Source organism: Rosa chinensis, chromosome 7 (genome assembly GCF_002994745.2).
Source record: "Rosa chinensis cultivar Old Blush chromosome 7, RchiOBHm-V2, whole genome shotgun sequence".
NCBI classification, from domain to species: Eukaryota; Viridiplantae; Streptophyta; class Magnoliopsida; order Rosales; family Rosaceae; genus Rosa; species Rosa chinensis.
This window is the reverse complement of record NC_037094.1, coordinates 4,841,100-4,861,126: the sequence shown is the minus strand read 5'-3', so window position 1 is coordinate 4,861,126 and position 20,027 is coordinate 4,841,100. Positions and strand designations below refer to the sequence as shown.

The 20,027-nt window shown below is 40.9% G+C and overlaps 1 protein-coding gene across 1 annotated transcript; it reads right to left on the bottom strand.

Annotated features, from left to right (window-relative positions):
* Positions 1-7,494: 7,494 nt before the first annotated feature.
* Positions 7,495-8,661, bottom strand: LOC112177286 (F-box protein CPR1). Its single transcript, XM_024315587.1, has one exon. The coding sequence runs from the start codon at positions 8,659-8,661 to the stop codon at positions 7,495-7,497; it is 1,167 nt and encodes a 388-aa protein (XP_024171355.1).
* Between the last annotated feature and the right edge of the window lie 11,366 nt (positions 8,662-20,027).

Below are 20,027 nucleotides of genomic sequence, written 5' to 3'. Positions count from 1 at the left end.
TTTCTCTCAATTCTCGTTTCCCTAAAACACGTTATCAGCACGAAGCCCTAACTCTGAAATCTTAAATTCTTAGCCTTCAAATCCCAGAAACCACCGCCGCCCACCTTGAAGATCTCAACTCCAGAAGTCCAGAACCGGCGGCCCCACCCCCAGAACCGGCGGGCAAACCACCGAACCGGCCACCGGAAGTAGCAAAAGTCCCTCTGCCTGGTTCAAAGCCTTCCTCACCACCTCCTGCAGCCATACTCGACCACCTGCAGCGTCTCCACCCCAGAAACCTAGAACCGGAAATTTCATCACCGGAACCGGCCAAAATTCCACCGAACCTGCCACCGGGGTCTTCCTAACCTGAATCGGCAGAAAGAAAAAAAAAAAAAAAAAAAAAAAAAAGGGGGAGGAGATCCTGTGCAGCCCACTTGTTGCAGCCCAAGCCCACTTGCTGCAGCCCAAAAGTTGAGCCCACGTGCAGCAGGCCCCATCCAAGCCGCCAATCCGCCAAACTGCTCTGCCACGTCAGCACCTCCGGTCAACGATCAATCAACGGCCGGTCAACACTTTTCCGTCACTTTCCGGCCAACTTTCGGTCAAGTTTTCCAGCCATCTTTTTAAGGTAATTTTTTCTAAAAGTTCCCGTTTTTGAAGTTTTTTTTTATTTCTTCTTCTTTTCTCGGGGACTTCCAACATCCCTTCTTCTACCCCCCTTTCTTATTTATAGGGGAGACCAAAAGCCGAACTGTGGGGGTTCGTGCTCACTCCAAGCTTGGAGCTTGTAGAGTCCTCCAAACTTAGAGTTTGTTGAGAAGAAAACGATCGACCACATACATCATTATTTCGATCTAATCCAAAACCCCTCTTGGAATCGGATTTTCTTGGAAGCGACTACGCTCAGAAAAATCCCTAATTTCTTGGAAACGACTACGCTCAGAAATTTAATAGTTTTTCGTGGTAGCCCTTTTCGCTCCGAAACTAACTCTAATCTTGTGTTGTTTTTCAGGATGAGTTACCTGAACAAGCTGAACTTTGTTCCACTAGAGACAACTGGCGCATGATGCCATAGGTGGGTCCGAGATGTGCGCCAACATCTTAAGGCTGATGGACTTCTGGAAGCCATCCAAGAGAGAACGTGCTCTCCATTGAGCAAGCTACTGCTTTTGAAGAAAAACAAGCTAAAGCCATAATTCTCATGACAATGCACATGAATGACGCGCTCCAAGATGAATACCTCAATGAGGAAGACCCAAGAAAGCTATGGGTAGAACTTGAGCAGCGATTTGGCAACGTTCGTGACTCCCTGCTTCCTGATTTAGAAGTGTGATGGCATAGCCTCCGCTTTTGTGATTTCAAGTCTGTGCTTGATTATAACTCGGAAGCTCTTCGTATCAAGTCTCTAATGGAGTTTTGTGGCCAAACCATAACTGATACGATGTTGATCGAAAAGACTCTCTCTACCTTCCCTGTCTCTACACTGATGATTTCAAAGAATTATCGGATTGATGTAAATGCAGGACGTATCACAAGGTTTCATGAGCTCATTGGCGCCATGAACGTAGCTGAAAAGCACGACAATATTCTTGTGAAGAACTATAATGCTAGACCCGTGGGAACTAAGCCTATTCCGGAGTCTAACCATAGTCGCGCCCGGAATGGAGGACGCAAGGAGCGAAACCCTAAGAGTAGGGACAATTCTAGGCATTCTGGTCCATATGTTCGCCCTCAAGAGGAAGGAAATCGCCGAGAGAGGCGTGCACGGAACCGTGGAGGTCAACGTGTGAAGAGAGACAGAGGCGGAGCCTCCGACCATGGTGGCAACGCCACCAAGAGCATGGGTCGTCCAAATAGCACCCCAATGGCGCCTCGATCAAGGGAGCCTGACCATAATGGTGTTTGTTTTCGATGTGGATCAACTGAACATTGGGCTAAAACATGTACAACACCCCAGAATGTTGCAAACGTATACAATCTGTATCGTGAAGCAAGGGAAGCAAATTACATGGAACAAGAAGATCAAGATGGCGATCTAGATCTAAGGGTGGAAGACTACAAGGATCAAGACCCAAAAACTGGCGATTTTGATTAAGTCTTTTTATTTTCCAAGAGATGTAGGCGATTGCCATATTACTTTTTATTGAATTAGATTTTCTTTGATCAAAGAAACAATGATGTACTCCATTGGCTTATGAATAAAATTTCGAGTTCTTTTCATGACTTAATTTTGATTTTGAACTTATGACTTTGTGACTACGGTGGCTGGGCCATCAGTATTAATTCAAGGACATGGAATAGCCCAAGTTCTACTTACCAAATGACACCTTGATTACAGCTGTCACATAAACTCTCTACGCTCTTAGGGCAAATCGTACCCTATGGATAGCCAACGAATTCCATGTGAAAATGCATGTAGAGAACGGAAATGAGTTCCTTTGCATTTCCTCTAATGATTGCGAATAAAGGCGCATCTTAGAGAAGTTTATGTGTCTCTCTAGTGGATTCTATGTCACTATTCGAGCTATTAATCCAATAAAGTTACGAAAGAAGATCTCTTCGATTTAGACACATATTGGCTTTGTCACGACAGGATAGGTCATTCTGGTCATGATATGATGATCCGTCTACAAAGACTTCATATGGACATCCTTTCTCTCGAGCGAAAAGAAGCATGAATCAAAAAATTGATTTCCGGACTAAGTATGACCGACGCAGCTGCCTAGGGCACTGCCTCCGTCCACCACCAGCCTAGGGCTGGTGCAGTCCCTATCCATGGCGCCATGGATGGCGTCCATCATGGTGATGGCGCCCCAGGTGATGTTGCAATCACCAACTTGCTTCGAATAGCGTTTTAGACGCTCAGGCCTAACCAAAATACTCAATGGTTGCTTCTAAGGCCTCTCGCTCGTTTTACAAAGCCCGTTCCTTAGGGAAACTAGGACTGAGACAGTCCTATGCAAAGGATATAACAATACTAATTCTGTTCTTACAAAGAATCCGTAGGGATTTTGTGGATTGATTCAACCAACTTGCGGACGCTTAAATATTTCATGATGTTGGTTGACACGCAAACACGCTGGTCACGTGTTGTGCCATTGTCCACCTATAAATGTTACTTACGCTACACTCCTTGCACTTATCATATGACAACGAACTCACTCCCCGAATCATCATATTCAGTCAATTGGATTTGACTATACTAGAGAGTTTACATTGAAAGACTTTCGATGGATATTGCAATGGGCCTGATGTTGGACATCACATTCCCATGTACACATCCATTTGGTCTCGCGGAAATGACTACGATGGTAGTCCGGACATTGGTAATGAGCACCAATCTTCTTACATCCGCTTGGGGTGATGCAATATCGCATGCAGCTATGCTAATTCGTCTACGACCCACTGCCACTCAATGTACCTCTGCGTTACAGCTAGTGACTGGGTACACGTATTTTGTACTTACGCACATTTGAGTGAGCCATTTATGTGCCAATTGCGCCGCCACAGCGCTCTATGATGGGTCCTTACAGACGAATGGGCAACTACGTTGGATTTGAGACTCCAACAATCGTCTGCCACTTAATGCCCTTGCAAGGCAATCTCTTTACCGCTAGATTTGCGGGTTGTCACTTTGATGAGACAGTCTTCCCGTCGTTCGGGGGAGATAAGAACACAGATGTTCAACAGGAAAGACAGGAATTGTCGTGGTCTGTCCCCACTATGTCTCATCTCGATCCCTATTAAAGTGATGAGATCACACAAATATGCTGCAAACATGCTTGCAAGGAAGGACGTCCCTACGAGAGGATGTAGCGCCACCCTACACGGAGGTAGGCATGGCGCCAATGCCAAAGAGAGTGGCACTCTGGCGTTACAGGCCATGGCCCCAGCTAGGATGCGTGGGAGGCCCGTGGGTTCGAATGATACTTTGGCACATTCCAATCCTTTGATCATCAAGACTCAAAATCTGTCTCATGAGTATCTTCCGGGTTATGGTTATCGTTCGGGGACGCCTCAACATCAGAACCTATTCCTGAGAATATAGAGCTCTATGAAACTTACACTAGTGTACATGAGACGTGGGATAGAAATCCCATCATAATTGATGATGTAGTTGCGTATTTCGTTGCGCATGAGTTTGTTGAGTCAGATGATATCGAACCACGCTCCGTTGATAAATGAATGCCAATGTAGAGAGTTTTTGGCCCAAATGGAAAGATGCGATCCAGGTTAAGATGGATTCTCTAACGAAGAGGAAGGTTTTAGAGCTAGAGAAGCCAACACCTCATAACATAAAACCTGTTGACTAATGGGGCTTCGTTAGAAAGCGTAGTGAGAAAAAGAGATGGTAATCTCGCCTTATGGCACAAGGCTTCTCACAAAATGTCCTGGAATCGACTACGATGAGACATATTCTCTCGTAATGGATGTCATTGCACTCCACTACCCTGTCAGTTTGGTAGTTTCCGAATAACTGAACATGCAGCTTACAAATGTGGTAACTACGTATCTCTATAGGGATCTAGATACGGAATATACATGAAGGTTCATGGCGAAATTCATTTACCCAAGTCAAGAGGTTCTAGACCACGGAGCGCGTTTACAATAAGGTTGAAACGCTCACTAAAGTGACTACTTGATTGGGAAGGGATATGCCCACGCGTTTCTATAACAAGTTTCGGATTCTATCGCGGTTCATGTTGGACATGATCTTCATTAGAAGCCCTTAAAGAGTTAAGGGAAACCGCTGAACACTTGAAATCCGAGTTTGAGATGAAGGATTTTGGGAGAACACGATTATGTCTCGGTTTGGAACTTGAGCATCGTGTCGATAGATGCTTATGCATTTTGACAAGGTCAAGCCTTCAAGCACCCCCATGATCGTCCGAAGTCTTGATCCTGAAAAGGATCCCCTTCGTCGAAAGGATGATGACGAAGATGTGCTAGAGGCAGAAGTGCCTTACTTAGTACAATAGGCGCATTATTGTACTTATCCCAATGCACAAGACCGGACATCTCATATGTTGTGAACTTATTAGCTAAGATATAGCTCTGCGCCAACGCGACGCCATTAGATTGGTGTAAAAGATATCTTTCAGTACTTGAGATGTACGATTGATATGGGCTTGTTCTATCCCTACAAAGAGATGATGGATTCAAACCCATCACACACCAGGACGCCGCCAACGCTGGCCTGCGTTCTCTATCCCCATCCCAAAACGACATGTGTTTTGGAAGGTTTTGCTGATGTTGGGTATCTCTCTGACCCACACAAAGGTCACTTCCAAACTGGTTAAGTGTTCACCATGGGAAAAGACCATGATATCTTGGAGGTCTACAGAATAGACCGTCGCTATATCTTCGAACAATGCAGAGATCATTGCTCTTCATGAAGTGGTTCGTGAATGAATATGGATTGGATTCATAATTACACATGTTCGAATAATTGTGGTTTGAAGTCTAACACAGATAAGCCTACGAGCATTTAGGATAATGCTGCTTGTTTTGAACAAATAAGGCAAGGCTACATCAAAAGCGACAACACCAAGCATAATCAGCAACAACAGACTCTCCTCGAGATCAAAGTGAACTAGATTCAATCTGAGGACAGTGAGGCGGACTTGTTTACTAAGTCATTGCCCAAATCCACGTTCGAGAAACATGTGGCAAGAATTGACTTGCGGAAATTATCTGAACTCCCATGATCGTAGTCATCAGGGGGAGGCGCAGACATCAGGGTGAGATGTCTACATGTTCACATCGAATCGTGAAGGGTGTGTTGTGCTCTTTTTCCCCTTCGACTGAGGTTATTTTTGTCCCACTGGGTTTTTGTTACTCGGCAAGGTTTTTAACGAGGCAACGAGAGAAGCACCGTGTTTGGACAACACAAGGGAAGTGTTTAAGGATATCTCTATTTGTGTTTAATCCAAACTCTAGGTTACTTGACCTAGTGGTAATAGGGTTCAATTAGAAGAATCTAGAGATTCTCTTTCTTTGTATGATTCTAACTCTATGCATTGTAATCCTCTATATATAGAGGTCCCTATTATCAATGAGAATACACAGCTAATTTCTCTCAATTCTCGTTTCCCTAAAACAGTATCAAAATAATGAAATATTTCATTTGATAGTTATGGTTTTCAATAAAAGATGTAGGGATTGAGTATAATCTTAAATATACATGCAAAATACTACAACGTTCAACAAGAATGTGAGTACGTAATTCACATTTTCCACTCACATTTAGGATTTAAGCCCTAACAAGACACTGCACTAAAGTAAAAATCACTAAACGTACAAAAAAACTTGCATAAATACTATGTAATTAAAACAAGCACACGCTTTGTTCTGGAAGTATCAATTATCAAATGTATATGTTGCATTAAAACAACCAAAATTTGGATTTGGTCATAGTTTGTGTATTAAAAATTTGCATAAAACAGAAGCCATTAGTTAGCTAGGGCTTTTCCCAATAATTCAAGGAGATCGAGACTTGAAACTAGGGTTTAGGGACGATATAAGTACGCAAAACAGATTAGTTGGTTGACCATCAAGGAGAAGACTGAGGTTTCCTCCACAAATTAAAGCTCTGTGAGTGTACCCCACCGCTTCGAGCTGGTTCTATTATTAGTTTGTGTCACATATTTTGTGTCTTTTATGTTGTACTGAAAGAGCTTATTATTATTATATCAAAAAAAAAAAAAAAAAAAGAGCTTATTATTATTTCCCGAAAACCTGCTCAACAGAAACCTCTCACCATTAAATAAGAACCTGGAATTCACCGTACGTAATAGGCTCGGTCGTCCAAGAAGAACCCTTCATGAACCACATATTTTTACCGTGCCAAAAGCACACGAAGCCTCTCAATTCCAATTCCATGAGTGTCATCTTCCCTAGACCACGATTAAGAATTGGAACCCAAAAGTGAAGGTCAAAAGTCAAAACATGGCACAGATCCAGGTAATCAACATGTCTCTCATCAACCAAGCTACACGAGAATCGCTCAAGGAGACCATATCCGATTTAGAAAATTTATCAACTCGAAGATTACTAGGTGGAAGTTTTGTTATCCTTTTCCATTGATCGATGCTAAGATGTAAACTACTAATTAGATTTTCAATGGCGGCCTTTTGCCATGCACCTTCATTCCTTCAAAACCAACACCTTCAAGTCATCTTCATCACAATGATAACCTATTCCATACGTAAAATGCGGGTCAGCGGGTCTTCTCCTCTTGACAATATGGGATGGAATATGTATCTGTACGTAATCTGTGCTTTGCAATCGCCAGATTCTATAAAAAAGAGGTACATATTATTATTATAACTCTATTCAGAACACCTGAAAAAACAAATCCACGCCGGACAGTAGAAATTGTTAGAGATTGAAGGATCTAAGTACAAATGGGGACTTTAATCACTTATGAGTACGTTGCGATTACATAAGCTAGCAAAGGTTAATTCTGCATCGGACAACTTTTATATATAGCCTAGTTACATTGAATTAAAACTAAAATAAATGGCCAAAGTAGCTACGACGACCATCAGGATCAGCATCAAGTAGAAGACTGAGGTCTCCCACACATAGAGTTGTTTCTGTACACCGATTGCTGCGAGTATGCCAACGAATTTCAGTCCCATAATCATGTTTTTGTGTCTTTATATTGTACCAAATCAGTTTATCATTGCCATCATGGTTCAAGAGAAACCTCTCACCATCAAAGAATAAAGGCTCGCAATTCAACACAACAGGCTCCAACGACCAGCAAGAATCGCAATCTTTTGTAAACCAAACATTTATACAGTCACCTGTATAACAGCGCAAAAAGCATAAGAAGCCTCCGAATGCCATCAGTTTTACTACTCCCGGACCCCGAATAAGAATCGGAACACGAAAAAACTGATACTCCTCCTTCACAAGATCAAAAGTCACAACCATGTACAGATCTAATTGATCATTGTCTCTCATAAGCCAAGCTACACGAGAATCGTTCATTGACACCATATTCGATTGATGATTTACATAAATTCGAAGATTACTGGGTGGAAGCTTTTCTATCCTTTTCCATCTGTTTAATGCTACGCTGTAGACTTTTAAATCCATCGTCAAATTTATTTGTCCAAAAAGAGAATGCGACCTATTATCATGATCTTCGGTAAGAACCAACACCTTCAAGTCATCTTCAGCAGAATGATAGCCCAATCCGTACATCCGATTCGAGAATTGTCCTCGTGCCCATTTGAAGGGGGTGGGTATAATTTTATGCTTTGAAATCATGGGGTTCCATAAAAAGAGACCAAGATCATATTTCTTACTTCTAACATGAAGTAAAATCAATCCATTGCAAAAAGCAACGATGCCAGATTGAAGCCCAAGTCTATCACTTTCTTCAAGGGAATATAATGGATGCTTCAATCGTTCTTCTTCTAACGTGGTATCATCACCAGAAAAGGTTACTGAATAGAAGTGATCATGAGGATCAGATTCAACATGATGGCGAATGAGGGCAAAATCATTTAAGTGGTTGAGATTAAAGCGTTGACGATGCTTTCGAATGAAGTCTTTGCTGTGGATGACAGCCTTCCATAGCTTTGAAACGAAAGAAAATCGGATTAGACACTTCACAGGGAGTCTTAAAACAATTTCATGTATTAGGTCCTGCGGGAGGTACTCCATTGACGACTGTTTGAGAGCTTCTGACAGATTTTCGACAGTGAAATGTTGATGGGGAGGTGATTAGGGTTAATTGCATCAAATGAAAGGCTAGTGCTACCTTTTATAGAGCATTAATCCTTAATCAATTTGGAAAAGGAAATGCCTATCGCTTCGCTCTAAATTTCAAAATAGGAAAATGCTCGGGAATTTTTTTTTTTTTTGATCGAAAGAATGATTCATTGATAATCAAAGAAACCTCGTGAACGCAACATGGTTGCTGATCTGCTGGCCAAGAATAGCACGCGTCATGCTAAAGGAATATGCATCCTACATGATCCTCCAGCTTTGATCACTGAAGCTCTTTTAGATGACATTATTGGAGCCCCTAAAGTTAGGAGTTTCAATGCCAGCAATGCTGGCTAGTTTCTTTTTGTTTTGTTTTTTCTGGGCTGTTGCCCCTTTTGGAACAAAAAAAAAAAAAAAAAAACTACATCAAGGAGTATATAGTGGCCTCATTAAACCCACCACAATCGGTTGGGAAGAGTGCCACACTCCATTTCACAAACATTCAACTACCAGACTCATTGACTAAAATTTGAGCAAGCCAATCCGGCGCCATCATCCACCAATAAGTAAGGTAGGATAGTGACAACGCTGCTCTGGCCACACAATGAGCAGCCTTATTACACTCTCTAGGGACAAAACCCCAACTAACAGACTGAAACTGACTTAAGAGTACCTTTGCTTCATCTACTAAAGCTCCATCCATGCTAAGACTCGGGATTATTTGTTAGTTTTGAGTAAGTTATTTGTTTTGAAAAAAAAAAAAATTATTAGAGAGTGGCCTTGCACTTTTATAAGATAATATGGAAAATTGACGGGGTAGTTTGAGAAGCTTTTTATTATTACTTTTTTAGATGATTCTAGTTGGACCTCCACATTTGATATTTGGGTCTCCGATTTTTTCAATTATTAATAGACTTTGTCAAATTATATGAAAAGACAAATATGAACAAAGAGAGAAAAATGAGAGAAAAAAATTACTCTTCTTACCTCCCCCAAATATAACATTCAATTCAATTAAAATTTTTTTTTTCTGAAATTTCCTTATATTGCCTATATAGTTTTATAATTTGTAAACCGACCTTTTTTAACATCACTTCATTATTAATAAGGACTAAATTAATGTTGCTAACAATTTATAATGGACATTTTTATCAAGTGGGAAACTAAGTGACTTTTTTATCTTTTCACACTCTAATGTGACTTTTTACATCATTTCCCTGAAAAAGAATCTTTTTTAATTGAATATATAAGGATATTACTAGAAAGAAAAATGGGTTAGATAAGTAAATTTAATAATTGAAATTAAAATATAGGTGCAATGAGCAAGTAGGCTTAGTAGGGTGAACAAAAAAAATTGTAAGGTAGCAATAGCCGCACTCAGAAATAATTAATTTCTATACATGACCCCATTATTTAACACAAAATGTTCTAACTTGGAATTTTCTTAAACTAAATTCATTGAATATTTTGGTATAGTTATTACCAATTAAGATCCAAGGTCAACTCCTTTTAATTAGATTTAATCAATATATTATATATTATTTATTTATTTAAGAACCAAATTCTTTTTTGTAAGAGAGATTTTATCTACACATGTCATTTTTCTAAATACACACCCCACTTTTTAAAATTTATAATTCCTATTTTCTCCCTCTTTTCTAGCCAAAAAAAAAAAAAAAAAAACCTACATCTCTGCTCAGTGGCGGATCCATAAATTTTTTTCAGGTAAGGCAAGACAATGGCAGGTTGAAGGAAAATGGGAAGGAAGGAAAATTAGAGGGAAGCTATAGATTTTGGAGGCAATTGTGAAGATTTTGGAGAGATTTTAGAGGCAATTGTGAAAAGTTTGCCCTAATTTTGCCCTGGTTTTGCCCTATTTCTGCCATTTTCTTCAACAATTCACTTGATTGTGCCCTATTTATGTCAATTTCACAGACCTTACTTATACCAAACTTGTATAGACTCAAAAATTCAGTCTAGGCAAGTTCCTAAGCTGGCCTTTATGTGGATCCGCCGATGTCTCTGCTGCAAGTGAAGATTGATAATAAATCAAGTAACCTGCAATTTTAAGTTTAAGTATTAGGCATAATTAGCAATAACCTACGAGTTACACTCAAAATGTTTCAGCTCACTTTTTTTTTAGATTGGATTTATTGACTACAATTGATTTGTTGATGCCAAAACATGATGATATCTTTCATTTCATCAAAATTACTTAATCATCTTTAGTTTGGTTTATTCTTCATACATATCGAATATACGATATCTAGTAGTCTTCCTAATACTATCAAGTTCTTCCTCCCATAATCAGTTTACCAAAGAGAGAGAAGAAATTAAGGACAATTGTTGTTGCTGCAGACGGGAAGATAAAAGGATTGCAATTCGACTTTGAAAGTTGGAGAGATAAAAGGAGGAGGAAGAGAGAACCAAGGGTAATAAAGGAAAAAATGGAGAAAAAATTGCGAAAAAAATTAAGGGGTGTGTATTAAACAAATAAGGATGTGCAAAAAAAAAAAATCTCTTTTCACAACTGTCCATATTGCCAAAAGAAAACATATGATTTGGATTAACAAAAAGATCTTTATGTTCAAGTAAACCCTAATTTGTGTTTGGCCAAAACTCTAGGTTACTTGACATAGTGGTAATAGGGTTAAGGATTAATTTCAGTTTACCCCCTGAGGTTTGGGGGTGTCATCATTTCACCCCCCTACTTTTAATTTTGAATTTTTACCCCCTAAACTTTCCAATTTCAATCAACCGTGTCCAATTTCTCCTATTCCGTCCAAAGTCAACGTTAATTTTGACTTTTGAAGGGTAAAATGGTCTTTTCAAGATAAAAAATATATATAAAACAAATAAAATAAAAAAATTTCTGTTTTTTTTTTTTTTTTTTTTTCTGTTTCTTCGTTTTTTTTTTTTTTTCTTTCTATTTCTTCATTTTTTTTGTCTTCAACCTATACACCAAAAGTTATAATAGGTTTATAAAAACAAAAAAAAATACCCTAGGTGGTTGAAAGCCGCTTGCTGGTCTACGATATTTGTGATATATCTCCGATAAAGTGAAGAATTTTAGGATATATCCCCAATAAAGTGAAGAAATATCTGTAAAAAATAATTTTACACTTTATCTAGAAATAAATATCTGTAAAAAATGATTTTACACACTCGCTGGTCTACGATATTTGTGATATATCTCTGATAAAGTGAAGAAATATCTGTAAAAATTAATTTTACACTATCTGTAAATAAATATCTGTAAAAAATGATTTTACACAGATATTTCTTCACTTTATTGGGGATATACAGATATTTACAGATAAATTGTAAAATCATTTTTACAGATATTGGTTCACTTTATTGGGGATATATCCTAAATTTTTTCACTTTATTGGAGATATATCACAAATATCGTAGACCAAAAATGATTTTACACAGATATTTCTTCACTTTATTGGGAATATACTGATATTTATTTACAGATAAAGTGTAAAATAATTTTTTACAGATATTTCTTCACTTTAATAGGGAATCCTAAAATTCTTCACTTTATCAGAGATATATCACAAATATCGTAGACCAGCGAGTGTGTAAAATTATTTTTTTACAGATATTTATTTCTAGATAAAGTGTAAAATTATTTTTTACAGATATTTCTTCACTTTATTGGGGATATATCCTAAAATTCTTCACTTTATCGGAGATATATCACAAATATCGTAGACCAGCAAGCGGCTTTCAACCACCTAGAATATTTTTTTGTTTTTATAAACCTATTATAACTTTTGGTGTATAGGTTGAAGACAAAAAAAAATGAAGAAATAGAAAAAAAAAACGAATTTTTTTTTTAATATATTTTTTATCTTGAAAAGACCATTTTGCCCCTCAAAAGTCAAAGTTAACGTTGACTTTGGACGGAATAAGAGAAATTGGACACGGTTGATTGAAATTGGAAAGTTTAGGGGGTAAAAATTCAAAATTGAAAGTAGAGGGGGTGAAATGATGACACCCCCAAACCTCAGGGGGGTAAACTGAAATTAATCCTAGGGTTAAATTAGAAGGATCTAGATTCCTATTCAATGTACGATTATTTTCCTTGTATGATTGAGATTCTATGCACTGTAATCCTCTATATAAAGAGGCCCCTATTATCAATGAGAATACACAACAAATTTCTCTTAATTTTTGATTCCCTAAAACATGTTATTAGCACCTGAAACAAATAGCCAAACCTTGATTCAAGAAGCTAAAAACCTTGAATCCGAATACAAAACCTTGAAGCCTTTTCTGCCTCCACCTCAAACCTTGAAGAACTCGATCCCAGGAGTCCAGAAGCGGCGGCCCCACCCTAAGAACTGACCGGAAACCCACCGAACCGACCACCGGAAGCTCCATACAACTCGCAGCAAATATTCCACCGGTTCACCATCTTCCGGACCTCCAATTTTCACCAAATTTTGGTAGCAGAAGCCTCTTCATCTGACATTTCAGGAACCGGAATAAAAAGTCCAAAAATCGGTGCAAAACTTGCTGAACCGGCTGACTCATAATCCTGCAAAAAAACCAGCAGAAGGAAAAGAAAAAAGAAAAGAAAAAAGGGAAAGAAAAAGAAGTCCAAGACCAAGCCCAAGGCAGAGGCCCACTGACGCAGGCCCACTGCCACGTCATCAGGAGGACCCACAGCCACGTCAGCACAGGAACCCACTGACACATCAACAGCAGGACCCACAGCCACGTCAGCACAGGAACCCACTGACACATCAACAGTAGGACCCATTGCCACGTCAGCACCCCCGGTCAACGACTTTTCCTGCAACTTTCCGGTCACCTTCCGGCGACTTTTTCCAACCACTTTTTTCTGTCAAATTTTCCGGCAACCTATTTCGAGGTATTTTTTATTAAACGTTCCTGTTTTTTTTTCAATTTCTCTTATTTCTCGGGGACTTGCAACATCCTTTCTTCTATCCCCCTTTCTTCATCATAGAGGAGACCTAATTAAGTAGAATAGTGGGGGTTCGTGCTCACTCCAAGCTTGGAGCTTGTTGAGATCTCCAAACTCAGAGTTTGTAGAGAATTTATGATCGACCACTTACGTCATTGTTCCGATCTAATCCAATACCTTTTGGAATTTAATTTCTTGGAAGCGATTACGTTCAGAAATTCCTAATTTCTTGGAAGCGACTATGCTAAAAAAATTTATATGTTTTCGTGGTAGCCTTTTTCGCTCCGAAACTAACCCTAATTTATTGTTCTCTTTCAGGATGAGAAACCTGAACATATTAGACTTTGCTTCATTGGGAACAACTGGCTCTGGATATCACAGGTGGGTTCGTGATGTCCGTTAGCATCTCAAGGCCGATAGAATCTTTGATACGATTCTTGAGCCTAGCCAGGACGTGCTAACTGTTGAGCAAGCTCCAGCTTTGGAAGCAAATAGAGCAGCCTTAGAGGCAAATAAGGCGAAAGCCATCATCATAATGACTGGCCATATGGATGATTCGCTCCAGTACGAGTGTATGAATGAAGAAAACCACAGAAGACTGTGGGTCTCACTCGAAGATAGATTTGGCAACGTCTATGACTCTCTGCTTCCTGACCTAGAAGTGAGATGGCATAACCTCCACTTCTGTGATTTCAAGTCAGTTCTTGACTACAACTCAGAAGCACTTCGCATTAAATGCTTAATGGAATTCCGTGGTAAAGAGATCACACATGCGATGTTGATTGAGAAGACTCTCTCTACCTTCCCCATCTCTGCATTGATGGTTGCTAAGAAATATTGAATCGTTGTTACTACATGACGGATCACAAGGTTTCATGAGCTCATTGGAGCTATGAATGTCGCTGAAAAGCATGACAACATCCTTGTGAATAGCTATAATTAGAGATCCGTGGAAATAGAGCATATTCCGGAATCCAATTATAGTCGCGCCCCTAAGAGAAGGCGCCAAGAACGAAACCCTAACCTTAGGGATACTTCTGGATATTGTCCATATAATAGCTCTACTTGGGAAGGTAACAGCCAATATAGGCCAATACGAAACCGAAAAGGTCAACGTGGAAAGAGAGAGGGAGGCAACGCCTCTAGCCATGTTGGTGGCACCACCAACACTAGCTAAGAGCCATCTAAATGACACTTTCAAAGCGCCTCAATGCATGGAATTTGAGCAAAGAGATGTATGTTCTCGATGTGGAGTGTCTAATCATTGGGCACACATTTGTAGAGCTCGTGAAGAAATTGTCACTGCCTACAAAACATATTGTGAAGCAAGAGAAGCTCACTATGCGGAACAAGAAGATCAAGAAGATGATCTAGAGTAAAGGGTTAAAGATTACAAATCTGGATGAGATCAATAGATCGCCAATTCTATGTAAGTCTTTATTTTTCCAAGAGATGTAATAGGCAATTGCCATATATTTTTGTAGTAAATGCCAATGGTTTAGCTTTTCTTCAAAGTAGGCTCACTCAAAGTAAGAGTGATGTCTAGGAAGGTTATGAGATTAGTGGTACTTAAGCGAGCCTTACTCCACCGACATCTCTCTACTTACCTGGTCACATTTATTTTGGAATTACCGAAATAAGTTAGACGACTACCATTGTTTTGCATTAGATATCATTTTGGATAAGATTTTGTTTAGTCAAAGAGACAAAGATGTAACTCCATTGGTTTATGAATAAAATTTCTAGTTCTTTATGACTCCATTTTGATTCTGAGCATATGACTTTTGTGACTACGATGGCTGGGCCATCAGTATTAATTCAAGGACATGGAATAGCCTAAGTTCCACTTGCCAAATGGCACCTTAATTACTGTCACAGAAACTCTCTACGCTTCTAGGGAGAATCACACCTATGAATAGCCAACGGATTCCATGCGAAAATGCATGTAGAGAACGGAAATGACCTCCTTTGCAATACCTCTAATGATTGCGAACGAAAGCGCATCTTAGAGAAGTTTATGTGTCTCTCTTGGATTTAGACACATATTGGCTTTGTCACGACAGGATATATCATCTTACTCATGATATGATGATCCGTCTACTAAAGACTTCACATGGACATCATTTCTTTCGAGCGAAACGAAGCATGAATCAAAAATTGATTTCTGGACTAAGTGTGACCGACCCAGCTGCTTAGGGCACCGCCTCCGTCCACCACCAGCCTAGGGCTGGCGCAGTCCCTATCCATAACCCCATGGATGGCGTACATCATGGTGATGGCGCCCCATGTGATGCTGGAATCACCAACTTGCTTCAAATAGCGTTTCAGACGCTCAGGCCTAACCAAAATTCTCATTGGTTTCTTCTAAAGCCTCTCGCTCATTTTACAAAGCCCGTTCCTTAGGAAAATTAGGACTGCGACCGTCCTATGCAAAGGATATGAAAATACTCATTCTATTCTTACATAGAATCCGTGGGGATTCTGTGGACTGTTTCAACCAACCTGCGGACGTTTAAATATTTCATGATGTTGGTTGACACGCAAACACGCAGGTCACGTGTTGTGCCATTGTCCACCTCTAAATGCTGCTTATGCTCCACTCCTAACACATATCATATGACAACATGCTCACTCCCCAGATCATCCTATTCCGTCAATTGGACTTGACGATGCTAGCGAGTTTACATCGAAAAATTTTGATGGTTATTGCATTGGGACTGATGTTGGACATCACATTCTCATGAACACACCCAAATGGTCTCGCGGAAATGTCTACAATGGTAGTCAAGACATTGGTAATGCGCACCAATCTCCTTATATCCGCTTGGGGTAATGCAATATTTCATGCAGCTATGCTAATTCGTTTACGACCCACACTCAATCTACCTCTGCGTTACAGCTAGAGACTGGGTACAAGTATCGTACTTACGCATCTTTGAGTGTGCCACTTATGTGCTAATTGCGCTGCCATAGCACTCTATGATGAGTCATTACAAACGAATGGCCAACTACGTTGGATTTGAGATTCCAACAATCGTCCACCACTTAATGCCCTTGATAAGGGATGAGATTAAAGGAGAAGTGATTCCGAAGGAGATCGAGGGGGTATTGGAGAGCTATGTAGATGTGATGCCTCCCGAACTTCCTAAGGAATTACCCCTGAGAAGGAGTGTGGACCATGAGATTGAACTGCTTCCGGGGGCCAGACCGCCTGCAAAGGCGCCTTACAAAATGGCTCCCCCAGAACTGGCGGAACTTTGAAAGTAGCTTGAGGACCTGCTCAAGGCAGGATTCATTAGGCCATCTAAAGCCCCCTTTGGTGCACCCGTGTTGTTTCAAAAGAAGCACGATGGAAGTTGGAGATTGTGTGTGGACTATCGGGCTCTTAACAAAGTCACTGTGCGCAACAAGTACCCGATCCCTCTGATTGCAGATCTGTTTGACCAACTCAGTGGTGCCAAGTATTTCACAAAGCTAGATCTTCGCTCGGGGTACTATCAAGTTCACATTGCAGAAGGCGATGAACCCAAGACTGCGTGCGTCACCCGTTATGGAGCCTTTGAGTTCCTGGTGATGCAGTTCAAGTTGACCAACGCGCCAGCCACATTATGCACCTTGATGAACCAAGTCTTCCACGAGTACTTGGATAAGTTTGTGGTAGTCTATCTGGATGACATTGTGGTATACAGCTCCACCCTAGAAGAACACATAGAGCACCTAAAGCTGGTGTTCCAACGATTACGGGACAACCAGTTGTATGTCAAGCGCGAGAAGTGCTCCTTCGCGCAACTGACCATTAAGTTTCTAGGTCACGTTATTGAAATGGGTCAAATCAGGATGGATATGGAGAAAGTAGAAGCCATAAAAGAGTGGCAAAACCCCAAGAATGTGAAAGAGCTATGTTCTTTTCTTGGGTTGGTTAATTACTACTGACGTTTCATTGAGAACTACTCAAAGAAGACAACCCCATTAAAAGAGCTCTTGAAGAAGGGAGTGACATAGGACTGGAGTATTGATTGTGAGAAGACCTTTCAAGATTTGAAGAAGGCCGTGGTGGAAGATCCGGTCCTTACCTTACCTGACCTGAATTAGCCGTTTGAAGTTCAGATAGATGCTTCTGACTTCGCCTTAGGAGGTGTTCTGCTGCAACGGGGGCATCCAGTTGCGTATGAAAGTCATAAACTCTTGGAAGCTGAGAGAAAGTACACGGCTCAAGAGAAAGAGTTGCTAGCCGTGATTCACTGTTTGAGGACGTGGCGACACTATTTGTTGGGGTCAAAGTTTCTTGTGAAGACAGACAATTCTGCAGTCAGCCACTTCCTGACCCAGCCAAAGTTAACTCCAAAGCAGGCTCGGTGGCAGGAGTTTCTTGCAGAGTTCGACTTCCAGTTCGAACACAAGGCTGGGCACACAAACCAAGTTGCTGATGCTCTAAGTCGCAAGGCAGACCTTGCCACCCTCAAGGTGTTGGCCGCTTTGTCGAGCAGTATCATTGCCACAGACATCAAGCAACGTATCAAGGAGAGTTTAGAGAAGGATCTCATGGCGCAATCCCTCATAAAAATGGTGAAGGAAGGGAAGAGTCGTCAGTTTTGGATGGAGGATGACATATTGATGGCCAAAGGAGGACGAGTGTTTGTTCCGCGAGCTGACGGACTACGAAGAATGCTCATAAGGGAGTGTCACGACACCCTGTGGGTAGGTCACCTAGGATGGCAAAGAACCCACGCACTTCTCAAGCAGGGTTACTATTGGCCTCAGATGCGGGACGATGTCACGGAATACACCAAGACTTGCTTAACATGCCAGCAAGACAAGATTGAGCGTCAAAAGACTCCAGGGCTATTAGAACCACTATCCAATCTGACTCGTCCGTGGGAGAGTGTCTCCCTTGACTTTATTACTAACCTCCCAAAGGTGGGAGACTTATCAGACATCCTGGTAGTGGTTGACAGGTTTTCAAAGTATGCCACCTTTGTGCCAACTCCAAAGTATTAATTGCTTGGCAGAAGACACAACAAGCCTCTTCTTCAAACATGTGGTGAAGTATTGGGGTGTGCCTCAGAACATTGTCAGTGATCGGGACACTAGGTTCACGGGAACATTCTGGACCGAGCTATTCAAGCTGCTCAGGTCTGAGCTCAACATATCTTCAAGTTATCATCCACAGACTTGTGGGTAAACAGAAAGGTTCAACGGGATGTTGGAGGAATACTTGCGCCATTTCGTTCATGCCAATCAGCAGAATTGGCACAATTGCTAGATGTTGCACAATTTTGTTTCAACTCGAAGAAGAGCTCATCCACCAACAAGAGTGCTTTTGAAATTGTCATTGGCCAACAACCTCTCTTGCCTCATACTGTGCAAGAAGTCTACAAAGGGGCGAATCCGCGTGCTTTCAACTTCAGAGTGGAAGACCAATGCCGAGATTGCTCAAGCCTACCTAAAGAAAGCGGCGGGGAGAATGAAGAAATGGGCATATGAAGGCCGCAAGCCCAGGGAGTTTAAAGTAGGAGACATGGTCCTTGTCAAGCTGTTCCCGGAATAACTCAGGTTCCTGCGCTCTAGAGACAAGCGACTATTCCAGAAGTATGAATGACCGCTCCCCATCATTTCTAAAGTGGGGAAATGCTCCTACAAAGTCGATATTCCCTCCCGGATGAGAGTCCACCCGGTCTTCCATGTCAGCAACCTCAAGCCGCACCAGCCAGACCATGAAGATCAAGCACGCAACCAGCCTGTTCGAGAGCACGTCGACATCAGACCACCCAAGCCGAAAGAAGTGGAGGAGATCCTAGCAGAGAGAGTAACCAGAGTGTCAAGGCGCCCATGCCAGCAGTTCCTGGTCAAGTGGAAAGGTCTTGGAGATGAAGAAACCAGTTGGGAGAATGTTGAAGACCTGAAGAAGAAGTTCCAGCAGAAGATTGAAGACTTCAAGGCCAAAGTTGTTGTCGAGAATGCTGACAGTTTAAGTGGGGGAGGATGTTAGGGGCCACACTTGTAATGCTGCAAGCAACCTTGTCCAAGGTCATTAGTCAAGCCTTTGGTTGGTTTGCTTGTGTGCTAGGAATGTTTTGGTAATTTACAAATTATGTAATTTATTTTATTTTAGCATTAGTCTCCTCGGCCTTTTTCATGTTTCCTCCTGTCATGTTCATGTAAGGCCGATATGCTCTTTGGGGAGGAGTTCCTAGTCGGCATAGTTTGGACTAGTGAACTAGTATAGGTAAGCACATGTACTTTTGCCTCTCTTGCCGTCTTACCATCAATAAAAGATGAATTATTCAATCATTTGTGTCTCGTGAGATTGCCCTTTGATCTTTCCTTTTGATTATTCATTGTTCTTCGCAGTTGCCCAACGTTTATATAATTGTGTTCTTAC

Coding starts and splice junctions, on each gene's coding strand:
- LOC112177286 (XM_024315587.1), bottom strand. CDS start 8,661: ATGGAGTACCTCCCGCAGGACCTAATACATGAAATTGTTTTAAGACTC.